The following is a 12,931-nucleotide window of genomic DNA, read 5'->3' as shown; positions in this document are numbered from 1 at the left end:
CACATTAGTCATGTTGTGAAAGAAGAATCAGAACAAAAGGGAAAAACCATGAGAAGGAAAAAGAAAGAAAATAGTATGCTTCGATCTGCATTCAGACTCCATAATTCTTTCCCTTGATGTGGATAGCATTTTCCATCATGAGTCTTTTGGAATTGTCTGCTGAGAAGAGCTAAGTCTGTCAAAATTGGTCATCACACAATATTGCTGTTACTGTGTACAGTGTTCTCCTGGTTCTGCTCATTTCACTCAGCATCAGTTCATATAAGTCTTTCAGGTTTTTCTGAAATCCACCGGCTCATCATTTCTTATAGAACAACTGTATTCCATTACATTCATATACTACAGCTTGTTCAGCCATTTCACAATTGATGGACATCCCCTCAGTTTCCAATTCTTTGCCACCCCAAAAAGAGCTGCTATAAATATTTTTGTACATGTGGGTCCTTTTCTCTTTTTTATGATTTTTTGGGGGGGGATACAGACCTAGCATTGGTGTTGCTGGATCAAAGGGCATGCACAGTTTTATAGCCCTTTGGGCATAGTTCCAAATTGCTCTCCAGAATGGCTGGATCAGTTCACAATTCCACCAACAATGTATTAATGTTCCAATTTTCCCACATCTTCTCCAACATTTATCATTTTCCTATTTTGTCATATTAGCCAATCTGGTGGGTGTGGTGTGGTACCTTAGAGTTGTTTTAATTTGCTTTCTCTAATCGATAGTGATTTAGAGCATTTTTTCATATGACTATAGATAGCTTTAATTTCTTCATCTGAAAACTGCCCCTTCATATCCTTATCAGTTGGGGAATGACTTATATTCTTATAAATTTGACTCAGTTCTCAATATATTTTAGAAGCAAGGCCTTTATCAGATACACTACCTGTAAAAAATTGTTTCCCAGCTTTCTGTTCCTTCTAATCTTGTTTGCATTGGTTTCGTTTGCGCAAAAACTTTCTAATTTAATGTAATCAAAATTATCCACTTTGCATTTCATAATGTTTTCTATCTCCTGTTTGGTTATAAATTCTTCCCTTCTCTATAGATCTGATAGATAAACTATTCCTTGAAGTAGCATGCATTCTTTTTTAAATACTAATTTACTTATTTTTAGTTTTCAACATTCACTTCCATAAGTTTTAAATTTTCTCCCCCTCCCTCCCTCCTCCTTCCCCAAGACAGCCTGCAATCTGATATAGGCTCTACATATACATTCCCATCAAATATATTTTCACATTAGTCATGTTGTATAGGAGAATTATAACAGGAGAATACATCCTAATAAGGGAGACAACATGTAAATAACTAGGTACATGCAATGTATACATTGACAGTGAAGATTGAAGGTCCTCTTAGAGAGAAGGCAGTAGCAGCTCTGGGGCTCAGGAAAGAAAGGCCTCCCATAGAAGGAAGAAGGAACCCAGAGAAGCCAAGAGTCAGAGGTGAAGAGCGAGAACATTCCAGGAATGTTGGATGGCCGGTATAAAGATGTCAGGATGGGAGATGGAGTTTCACATTCAAGAAACAAGTAGGCTGGTATCACTGGATCATAGGCTTTGTGGAGGGGAGTAAAATTCAGCCAGTCAGCTAGCATTTGTTAAGCCCCTTCTGAACCCTGGGGATAAGTAGAAAAAAATCCCTGCTCTCAAGTTTAATGGTGGAGACAACATGCAAACAACTACGTACAAACAAGTTATTTGTTGTCATTCTTGTTTGATCATGTCTGACTCTTCAGTGATCCCATTTGGGGTTTTCTTGGCAGAGATGCTGGAATGGTTTGCCATTTCCTTCTCTAGTTCATTCCACAAATGAGAGTTAAGTGACTTATCTAGGGTCACATAGATCTTCCTGACTCCAGGCCATACTTTTTATCCACTGTGCCACCTAGCTGCCCAGACAAACAAGCTATATATAGGATAAATTGGGGATTGTCTCAGAGAAAAAGGATTAAGATTAAGGAATGATATGAGATTTGAGGCAGAGACGCCAGTTAGATGCAATAGTCTAGGGGAGACATGACGAACGACTGAACGAGGGTGGTGATTGTGTGAGTGGAAAGGAGGGGAGTTGTATGTGATATATATGGTGAAGGTTGAAGCAACACTATCTGGCAATGGATTGGAGACAGAAGTTGAGTGAGAGCATCAGAGTTGAGGTGGTGAATCTGGGTGACTAGGAGGATGGTGAGTAGGAATGGGGAAGTTCAAAAGACGGAGAGAAGGAATGCTTTGGGGGAACGGGAGCAAATTTTGTTTTGAACATGCTGAGTTGGAGTTTCCTTTGGGACATCTGGTTCTATATGTTAAAAATGTACCAGTTGATAATACGTGATGTCAGCTCAGGAGTGAGACTAAGGTTATTATGTGGTTCTAGGAATCATCTGCATGGAGATGATAATCAAACCCATGGGAGTTGATGAGATCACCAAGTGAGATAGTATAGACAGAAAAGAGAAGAGTTTTCAGGACAGAGTCTTGGGGGACACCCATGGTTGGTGGGTATGACACGGATGAGAACTCTGCAAAGGAAACTGCTTGGTTAGAGAGGTAGGAAGGAAGAGAACTGAGAGAGAGCAGTGTTATGAAAGGCCAGAGAAGTGAGTGCATGTTCAGCAGTGTCAAAGGCTGCAGAGAGTTCAAGGAAGATGAAGACTGAGAAAACGCCATTGGATTTGGCAGTTAAGAGGTCACTGGTAACTTTGTCCAGGGAAGTTTTCATTGAATGATGAGGTCAGAAGTCAGATTGGAGAGGAGTGAGAGAAGAGGGAGTGTAGATACCTTTCTCAAACAGTTTAGTGGAGAAGAGATATAGGACAACAATTGCTGGGTATGGTAGGATCAAATGAGGGTTTTTTGAGCATGGGAGAAACATGGGTGTGTTTTTAGGCAACAAAGAAGGCTCCTCCAGTCATTCTTTGTTAATAATTGATAAAAATAAATAACGACTTGCATTTGTATTGTGCCTATTATGTGCCAGGCACTGTGCTAAGCACTTTACAAATATCTCATTTGATCCCCACAGCAACCCTTTGAGGTAGGTGTTATTACTAGTCCCATTTTACAGTTCAGGAAACTGAGTCAGGAAAAGGTCAAGCCATTTGCCCGGGTCAAATCCAATTTCATGGCAGGAAGAGATACTGTGTTCTGTGAAGCTTTGAGAGGCACTGGAGACCCTGGAATGGGGGAGATAAGGGGCCTCTGTCTGGGGAAGGACCAACCACTGGGATCTGGAAGGTGTGCCTTGTCCTGGAGCCCTGACTAGGTCAGTTGAAGAAAAGATGCCAGGGGATGGATGCCCAGGTTTTGTCTTTTTTGCTTTCTGTCATTTCATCTCATTATGACAACATGAGGAGGTCCTTCTTTTCTGGGAGCAGGGCAGTGAAGCCCTTCACAGGAATAACCCGTTATGGGGTTTAGATTTAGGAAGGGATTGGTAGTGCCAGCTGAAACCAGGCTAGGGATCATAGATTTAGGGCTGAAAGGGGCTTTAGAGATCATTTACCCCAAACCCCCTCATTTTGCAGATAAGGAAACTAAGCCTGTGAAGTGAAGACTTTGTCAAGGTCACACAAGTATTAAATAAGAAAACCAGGATTTAAACTCAGGTCCTGTGACTTCAAAGCCAGCACTCCTTATGCTGTACTGAGGTGAGTTTCAGTAATCCTTCTCTCTTTTGGCTCCTTCAATGGTGAGTGTTCAACACAGTGCAATAGTCAGACCCTAACCCTGAGCTACCACCTCCCCTATCCTCCCGTAATTGAAAGGAAGGTGCTGAAGGCACCAGGGGAATAAGCGATGGTTATTCGGTCAGAGTATCCAGGTTCAGATTCTTCCTTGGATACTATCAGGGTGAACCTAACCCTCTGTGGGCCTCAGTTTCCTCACCTGCAAAATGAGGGGATTAGACCAGATGACCCCTGGGGACCCTTCTGGCTCCAAATCTTTGATGCTATGCTCCTGTGAACTGAGAGTATGTTCCATCCTGGTAGGTGCAGTCAGACACTTCCTTGCTCATAATTTCTAGATATGAAGCTTGGGGAATCAGGGATCCAGCACCTGACCCTGAAGTAATGGTATCTTGTTTGTGAAACCGGGTCAGTTTTTCTTCTACTCCCTCCCTCCCCCTCCTCAGGATCCTTATCTCCTCCTCCCTGTTGCTGCCCATAGCAACAGCTCTGGCACCTTGCAGTGAGGGACTGATGCCTGCAATCTGGGTCCAGGGCCTCCCTCCCAGTTGGGGAGATATATCCTCTTCCAGGCGTTGAAGAGTGGGCAGGTGGGTGGGCAAAGGGTCCTGGTGGAAGGGGAGGAAATGTTCCCACTCTAGGGCAAGGATGACCTTAAGGTTAGAGCCAACCCAGTGGTGCCTGATGGTGGCTGGTAGGAAGGAAGAGGCTGTCTGCTTTTTACTAGCTTAACCTCCTGCCCCCCTCTATCTCGTCTCAGAGTTGCGTTTGCTCAGAACTACCATTTGTAGGGGGTGAGTGGGGGTGGATAGGAGTGGGTGGGATTAAGAGGGTGGCTAAAATCGTGAGCTAGGGTCCCAGGGATCCAGTTGGTGGAAGGACTCTACCTTCTCCCTTGGGGTTCATGTTTGCTTGAGGAGATGAGTTAAATAAGGGGGCAGCTTCCCCACCTCCTCACAACCCCGCTGCTGCCCCTCCCCAGGGGCTCTGCCCTACTCCACCCTGCCTTTATAGTCGCTGTTCAAAATCAAATCTCCTGTCTCAGCCTGAGAGGAAGGGTTCTTAGGTGTGCCAGGCATCGAGGAGTTGGGTCACCTACCCTGTATGCAGGCGTGGGTGTCCTGAAGGGAGAAGGGGTCGGACTGGTTAACTTGGCGTTCAATTTTCGGGTGTGAGTGTGAAGGGTGTTGTGCAGTGTGGGGAAGGGGTGGGGGTGGGGGTGAGGGTCCGCCCACGAATGTGCAGTGGGACTATAGATCCACGGGGGTGCTGGCCTCCTCGAGGGTGACTGTGGGTGGGGGGGAGGGTCCTGCCGGCAGGGCAGAGGGAGGGGTGGGTCCACGTTGGGAGCATTTCCCCGCGTGTGTGTTCCGCAGGGAGGAGGAGTGGGGTGGGTCCACGCTGTGCTGTGTGCGGGTCCCCGCGTGCGTGGTGTCTGTGTGTGTGGGGGGGTGCCGCGCAGGGGAGAGGGAGGGGCCGGTCCACGGCGTGTGCGGCAGAGCCCCGCGCCTCCTCCCGCGTGTAGGTGTGTGGCACACACGCAGCGAGCAGATCTCGCGTTGCGCTGCCCAGAGCCAGCCCCCCAGCCTCCGGCCCCCCGCCTGGAGCGGAGGTGTCACTCTCTGCCCGCGCTGCTGCTGCTGCTGCTTCTGCCGCCGCCGCCGCCGCCGCCGCTGCGGGGCTAAGCCGGAGCCCGAGACCGAACCTGAGTCCGAGTCCGAGCCCGAGCTCGAACAGCTTGACGGCTACACCGCGCCTCCCCTAGAGCCCTGCGCCGCCACCGTCGCCGAGAGCCTGAGCCCAGAGCGCGCAGCAGGGGAAGCGGCAGCTCTCAGAGCCCTCTCCGCGGCCGCAGCGATGGCCACAACCGTGACCTGCACCCGCTTTACTGACGAGTACCAGCTCTATGAAGATATTGGCAAGTAAGGATCCAGGCGGCGCCGCTCTGGGGGAGGGCTGCAGGGGGAGTCTAGGGGAGGAGAAGGCAGGGTTAGGGCCATGTCCCAGAGTTGGGGTGTGGGGGGCTGCGCCAGCCATGCGGGAGGAGGAAGCCTGTGCTTTCAGTGCTTCCCCCCCCTCCGCCCCATTCCCCCGCAAGGAAGCGCCCAGTGTCTGTCTGCATCTGTGTCTGTGCGTGCTCGCATGTATCTTTGTGGTGTGTATACACACACATACATACAGTGTGCGGGGGGCGGGGGAAGGGACGGAGGGGTGTCTATGTGCCCAGGCTAGGGGAGGGGGTCGCATTGCGGACCCCGTGCACCTCCCAGTTCTTTGCGAGCTCCCGGCGCCCGGGCGTCCCAGGGCCAGGCTGACAGCGTGGCTCCTTGGGTACGGCTGCTGCGGTGACAGTGGTGGTAGCATGGCCACAGTCTTCTGGGTCCCCTGTTCCTTCACTGCCCCTCCCCCGCTGCCTCGCTCCCTCTCCAGCCCCGGCAGCTCCACTCTGGGCACCAGGGGCTTATTAGGGGCGTGGGGGTGGCGGGGGCGGGTGCAGGTGCCTCCCGAGCAGCATGCAGACGTGACGCATTTCGCAAAGGGGAGGACCGAGGGCTGGAACTGGAGGGGGATTGGGGGAGGGGGTCGTTCAGTGGCAAGCGGCCGACCCCCCGCGGCGGCCCCGGCCTGCCCAGCTCCCCTGCCCATAGCTGCTGCGGCGGTGCGGTCGGGAGGCTCCTGGGGCCAGGGCTGCCGCTGGACTTCCCCAGGGCTCAGCTCCTTTGCGGAGAGGAGACTGCCCATGTCGAGTCGGGGTGGGGCTGGGGGCTGGGGTGTAGGGGCGGCACTCCGCTCGCCTGGCTGCCCCAGCCATGTGCTGGCACACCGCTTTGCTGCCTTCTGCATCTCCAGAAGCCGGCAGGGGTTTGGGTGGAGATGCCCAAAGAAGGCCCGCCCATTCTCTTGGGGGGGGGGAGGGCGGGGGAGGAAGCTACTGCGGGCTGGGGTGGGGGGTGTACAAACCAACTGGGTGTGAGTGGTAGGGGGGGAGGGGGAGAACCTGCGGGGTTCTGAGCAACCCTCCCCCCATGCCCTGAGGCTATGAATCCTCAAGCCAGTACTCTTTAGCCCCCTCCACTGAGACCAGTAGGCGATGTGATTGTGTGTGAGTGTAAAGCCCTTCCATGAGGTTTGGTCTTTTGCTCAATTTACTCCTTACAAGGTCTGATTCCTTGTCTCCCACTCCTATGCTTCCTCTGGGAAGTCGTGGACATCAGAGAGAGGAGGATTTTGGACAGAGTGCCTGTGGCTTTTGGGTGAGGTTCTACCGGGTGTCTGGAGGCCGGCTTAAGGAGAAGTTTTCCTGCCGAAGCACCTGCTAGGAAGAAGAGACAGAAGCTGTAGGAGGGCGTGCAGGCCTTAGTGTGCCAGCAGATCGCTCCTCTCAAAGCAGCTCTGTTTTCAGGGCCTACAGGTTGAAACCAGCAGAGAGCCTGGTTTCTGAAATTCCTTTGTGGGAAGGTGTGCAGCCTCATCTGCCAGTAATGGTTGATAGGGGCAGAGTTGACCCAGGAATAAAGACATAGCCTTTCCTTCTTTGGCTGGCTGGCTGTCCTTATTTTCCATATCCTGAGGCTTCCAGGCTGGACTTCCCAGGGGGGTCTAGCATCTCTATAACATATTGCTCTAGTGTGATGGGATTCCAAGACAAGTAGAAATACTCAGTATCTTCTGTGGGCAGGGAACCCTTGGCGGCACTGTGGTCCCAAAGTGAGGAAGTAGCAGTGGAATTAAGGTGGTGGGAAGTAAGAGGGCAAAAAAATCTGGATTCTAGTCCAGGCTTTGCCATAAGCTAGCTGTGTGACTTTGGATAAGTCTTTCACTTTTCCTAATCTGCAAAAAACCCCAGCAAAACACACAAGGTAATTTCAAAGGTTTTATCTGACTTTGTCTCTGATTATCCTGGCTTTGGACTCAGGTGGAGATGGGTTGGAAAAGGCAACCAATTTCCTTTTGCAATGGGGCCATTGAAGCTCTGTGAAACTTTTATCTACTCACTTGACTCCTTAGTCCACATTTCCTTCTCACCAAGAATACCTTTGAGGTGAGATACCCTGCTTACTGCTAACTGAAAATTTCTTGAGAACTCCAAGCCCTGGCCTTTCTTTGAAGGCCTGGGGGGGCAGTATGAGGGGATTTCCTGATCCTGCTCACCCTTATCAAGCCCCCCTAGAATCCTGCAGCTCACCTCCTCCACGAATCTCAGTCCCTAATCCCCCCAGTTAGAAATGACCTTATTCCCCACTTCAAACCCCGCCCCCCATGTACCACTTTGCTTCCTTTGCCCAGATGTACTTAATGATGTATTATTTTGTTATATAAATGCTTTTGTCTGTGTCATAACCCTCGGCTAGACTGTGAGCTCCATGAGGGTGAGGCTTCTCTTCTTCCAAACTTTGTGTCTCTCTCACATATGTCTAGCTATGTGTTCGGTGTTCAGTGGTACTTAATAAATGTTTATTTAATTGAAAGAAAGGTAGTGTGGTATAGCTGATAGAGACTTGGCTTCATCATGAAGAAGGCTTGGGGTTCAAGTTTTGGGTCAGTTGAATGCTCTCTTTGTGACCAGCAGTGGGCAAGTCGTTGAACTCAGTGTACTAGATACCTCTCTAAGGTTATGACCCTGTAAGTTGCAGAGCTGGTGCCAATCTGAATTAGTAAAGGGAGTTTCCTCACTGGGAGTTCCCTATACCAGTGTAATCACAGGTCTGGACCAAAAAACGAAGACTTCATTGAATTGGAGGCTGTATGCAATGTCTCTGTAAACTGGGTGGGAACTTTGGTCAAGAGATCAGGGCTTATTTTCAACAAATATCACCGGCAAGTAGATTTCAGGATCTGAAATCTGGGAGAAGGGGAGAGGAGCTGGTAAAATGGTTGGGATAGCTGAATCTTGAGGGGAACGTGGGGGAGGAGCATCCCAGTATCTTCTGAATTGACCATAAGCACCATGAGGGCAGGACCATGTGCCATCTAAGCGTTATCTTTCATCCCAATGATAAATGTTGAGTTAAATCGAATGGCTGAGTGGGTAAACCATCCTGGCTCACACATTCTCTCTGACATTGCTGGTTTGAGACCAAACTGGAGCACTTCTCTTGGAAGTGCTTTGGGGTCCATCTTCAGGTGAAGGTGCCTGGGAGGCCGGTAGTTCAGCTCTCAGGTTGTGGAACTCTCCCGGGTTGCCCTTGCCTCCACTTGTCACCTTTAGTCAGGCCTCTGGCAGCACTCAGACTCTGGGTAGATATGAATACGTAGGGTTGGCAGATCCTAGAACTAGAGGATTATACACTGAGAACCTGAAGGGTAGCTTGTACAACCCCCTCATTTTATTGATGAGGAAACAGAGTCCTAGAGAAGGCAAATGGCTTGCCTAAGGTCACACCGAATGTAAGCAGCTTGCCTTTCTTTTTTTTCTTTTTTCTTAATTTTCTTTTTTTTGTTTTTTTTAATTAAAAAATATATTTTTTTTGCCTTTCTTCTTTTAGGATTCCTCATATGTGGTATTCTGAGTCAATATGACCATGACCTTGGAAGTCCATTCTTGCTTTCTTGGGATAATATGGTAGAAGGTATTAGAGGAAACAATTGGTGGGATATTTAATAGCATGTTTCAGTTTTGTCTTGTTTTACATGAACTTGGGCAAGGCTATGACCCGGCAGGCTCCATTAATTTCCTAAGTGGTGAAATGTGTAGGAAGGACACAGAGGGTGAGGAGTTAAACCCATGGAGAAAGTCAAGAGATGCCATCGAGTACCATTGAATTTGATCCCAAAGGGATCGGAGGCCTGAAAATTGTGGAATTGAGAAGTATGATGGGATACTCCTGGAATGACATTGGGCTCCAAGGCTAGGTACGTGTTCCTGAGAGGGAGAGGGAGAGAGACAGAGAGAGGGGAGAAAAGCCTGGCACAGAACTGTTCACTCATTTGGAAAATGGGACCAGGGAATGATTTGAGAACAGCTTTATCTCCATCTCTGGCCCCTCACTGTGATTTCTAAACCCTTGGACAATCTAATTAGGCTAATTCACATGCACCTGTGTGAAGGAGAAGCTGTCCTTTCTTGCCACCATCAGAGACTCACAGAGTGTTAGAGCTGGAAGGCTCCTTAGAGATCGTCTGGCCCAGCCCCCTCTTTTTTGCATAAAATCCTAGGGAGAGCTGCCACTCAGGTATCCAGAGCAGCTCAGAATCGGATGAGGATAGAACTTCCGAACCAAGGCTCTTCTGACCAGGCTCCTTGCCCAGGCCTTGGAGAATGACAGCAGTGATAAGGGAGAACCTGAGACTTAGGAGCAACCACTTTATCATTCACGGATGACCTTCCACCCTTCCCTAAGAGCCAAGAGAAGGTGCCAGTCAGAGGCCACTGACTTTGATGGAGCTCAGTTGGAGATCAGTGAGGGCCCTTTAAATTGAGAAGGCCGGTGAGGCCAATCAGGGCTGACCCACCTTAAAAGGCAGCAGCACTTGGTGGCCTCTGGCTTCTGTTGCAGCAACTGTTGCTATAGACCTTTTTGGGGATCTGATGCATTAGCATTTCAGCTGTGGATCCAATGAGATAATATTTGTAAGGTGTTTAGCATAAAGCCTGGCACATGGCACTGAATCAGCCCTACCCTGTGGCTCCCTGGTGCTACCCTGTAGGGCAAAGAGACCCAGACTTGGAGTCAGAAGATCCAGGTAGTGGTAATAACTGACTTTTATATTGTGCTTTGAAATTGGTAGAATGCTTTACATTCCTTCTCTTATTTGAGCTTCACAATTAGCCTGTGAGATGTTATTATCTTTGTTTTATAGATGGGAAACTGAGGGTCAGAGATATTAAGGTGACATATCCTGGATTATATAATTACTAAGTGTAAATTAGTTACAACAGAACATCAGTTCCCTTTGGGCAGGGACTTTTTCATTTTTGTCCTTTATTCCCAAGGGCCTAGTACAGTGCCTGGTTCACAGTAGGTATATACTTCTGTGCTTTTTGAATGGAATTGGATTAAATTGTCTAAGGCAGAATATGAACCCCAGTCTTTCTGACTCCAGGGCTAGCATTCTATTTACTCCATCAGGTTACTGCAAAAATGGACTCACTTACTCACTGTATGATGTTGGGCAAGTCATGTAATGTCTCTGGGTTTCAGCTTTCTGAGGGTAATAATATACTCTCAGTCTCCTGGGGTTCTTGTGAAGAAAGCACTTTGTTAACCTTAGAGCAGTATATAAATCATCATCATCATCATCATCATCATCGTCATCATTATTACTATTATTATTTTTTTTGGTATCTAGAAGGACTGAGTCTAAGGATCTTCCTTAAATAATATCTCACCCTTGCTATCTTGATTCATGGTGAATGCAGACTCCCCAGTCTGCTCTATATGCTCAATCCTTTGTGACCCAGATTGGTGACCTTGAGACTGTCTCTCTCAGCCGGCAACATTGGCTGGCTGGCCCAGGCATAGAGTGCAGTCCTTGTTACACGGACAAGCCACGTCCACGTCCAAAAGTCCTCATATCCATGGTGTCTACTGGCCCTGTGGCTCCTTTCTCGCTTCTCTATGAATTTCTCATGATCAGCCAACTCCTGCCCTGTATGGAGGTTTCAGAGCTGCCTTTGGTGGGGAGGGAAAGGGGAGAAGGAAAGTGGGGACTCGAGACTTTCTTTCCAAGCCCCTGGTGTCTGCCTTTAACCATTTGTATTTGTCATAGAATCATTGCACCTTATATTTTACACATAATACCTCGCACTCTTGCTCTAGAGATCAAGAAAAAAATTGTTTTTAATTTGGTGCCTATTAAGCTTATATTTAAACAGCATTTCAAGGTTTGAAAGAAATGTTATTTATATTCCCTCATTTGATCTTTACAGTAACCCTGAGAGGTAGGTGGTCTTATTACTTCCATTTCACTGATAAGGAAACTGAGGCTTAGAGGTCCAATGACTTGCCTAGGGTCACAGAGAGTTGAGTGTCAGAGGTAGAATTCAAACCCAGATCCTCCTGATTCCAAGTCCAGTGCCCTAGTTATTGTGCTGCCCTGCCACATATAGGATGATAGGATTTAGAGTTGGAAGGGACTTTCAAAACCGAGCTCTCCCCTATTCCCCTGCCTTTTATAGATGAAAAAGCTGAGACCCAGAAAGGTTAAATGTTTTATCCAAGGTCTTACAGGTTGTAAGTAGGCAAGGATTTGGACTCAGGCTCTGCGGCTACTCGTGTTTTCCTGGCCTCTGTCCCATACAAAAAGGATCTCGCTCTCTCTCTCTCTCTCTCTTTGTCTCTCTCTATCTCTGTCTCTCTCTTTCTCTCTCTCTCTCTCTCTCTCTCTCTCTCTCTCTCTCTCTCTCTGTCTCTCTCTCTGTCTCTCTCTCTGTCTCTCTTTCTCTCTGTCTCTCTTTCTCTCTCTCTCTCTCTGTCTCTCTCTTCCTTTCTCTCTCTCTCTCTCCCCCCTCTCTCTGTCTCTCTCTCTTTGTTTCTCTCTGCTGTCTCTCTCTCTCCCTCCCTCCCTCTCTCTCCCCCCTCTCTCTCTCTTTCTCTGTCTCTCTCTCTCTCTCTCTCTCTCTCTCTCTCTCTCTCTCTCTCTCTCTCAGGAAGCTGAAGCTTTAAGGGGTTTATGGGTTTGCTCAGCAACAGTGGGCAGAGAGCCTGAGTGGGTGGGAAGAAGGGATAATTCCAAAGCTTAGGCCAATCTCTGTCCACCCTCTCCTCTAGGGAATCGATCAGCTGATCAGCATGTACTTCAGTGCTTTTACTGGCCTGCAGTCTCCACCTTGTTGGATGCCTATTCCAGTTTAAGTGAGCGATGGGGTGCTTAAGCATGTATTGATATCACCCAGGCTTGGCGCTGTTGAGACGTAGATGGAAAATAAGTCTCTGCCCTCAGGAAGCATGTTGTCTAGAAGTGGGAATGAGGCATATATGTAAATAAAATATGTAAATAACAAACTGCATAATAATAACTAACAAATAAATAACCATAATAAAATATGCAATAACTGTAACAACTAAATAAAATACATAAATAACTATAATAAATAAAATATATAACACCTGTAATAAGTAAATAACTAATAAATAAATAAAATATGTAATAATAATAATAACTGAAATAAATAAAATATATACATAATTGTAATATACTCCCAAAGGACAGGAGCTGTCTAATTTTGTCTGTGCATCCCTCACCTCATGATTGAAGTCAAGTAAGCAGAGCAGGGATTTGAACCTATTCTCCCTGTTTCCACA

At 47.8% G+C, this 12,931-nt stretch overlaps 1 protein-coding gene across 4 annotated transcripts in view; it reads left to right on the top strand.

The window, feature by feature from the left end:
• The first annotated feature begins 5,131 nt into the window (after nucleotides 1-5,131).
• Nucleotides 5,132-12,931, top strand: part of CAMK2B (calcium/calmodulin dependent protein kinase II beta) — a 312,498-nt gene continuing 304,698 nt past the window's right edge. The window contains exon 1 of one of the 4 annotated variants that reach the window (XM_036748942.1): nucleotides 5,132-5,608. In XM_036748942.1, coding sequence (XP_036604837.1) covers nucleotides 5,544-5,608 — 65 coding nt within the window. In that variant the 5' untranslated portion in view covers nucleotides 5,132-5,543. The remainder of the gene's footprint in view (nucleotides 5,609-12,931) is intronic. The other 3 variants (XM_036748941.1, XM_036748940.1, XM_036748943.1) reach the window with 3 other exon arrangements.

This window comes from Trichosurus vulpecula, chromosome 3 (assembly GCF_011100635.1).
Source record: "Trichosurus vulpecula isolate mTriVul1 chromosome 3, mTriVul1.pri, whole genome shotgun sequence".
In the NCBI taxonomy this organism is placed as follows: domain Eukaryota; kingdom Metazoa; phylum Chordata; class Mammalia; order Diprotodontia; family Phalangeridae; genus Trichosurus; species Trichosurus vulpecula.
This window is presented reverse-complemented; position numbering and strand designations above follow the sequence as displayed.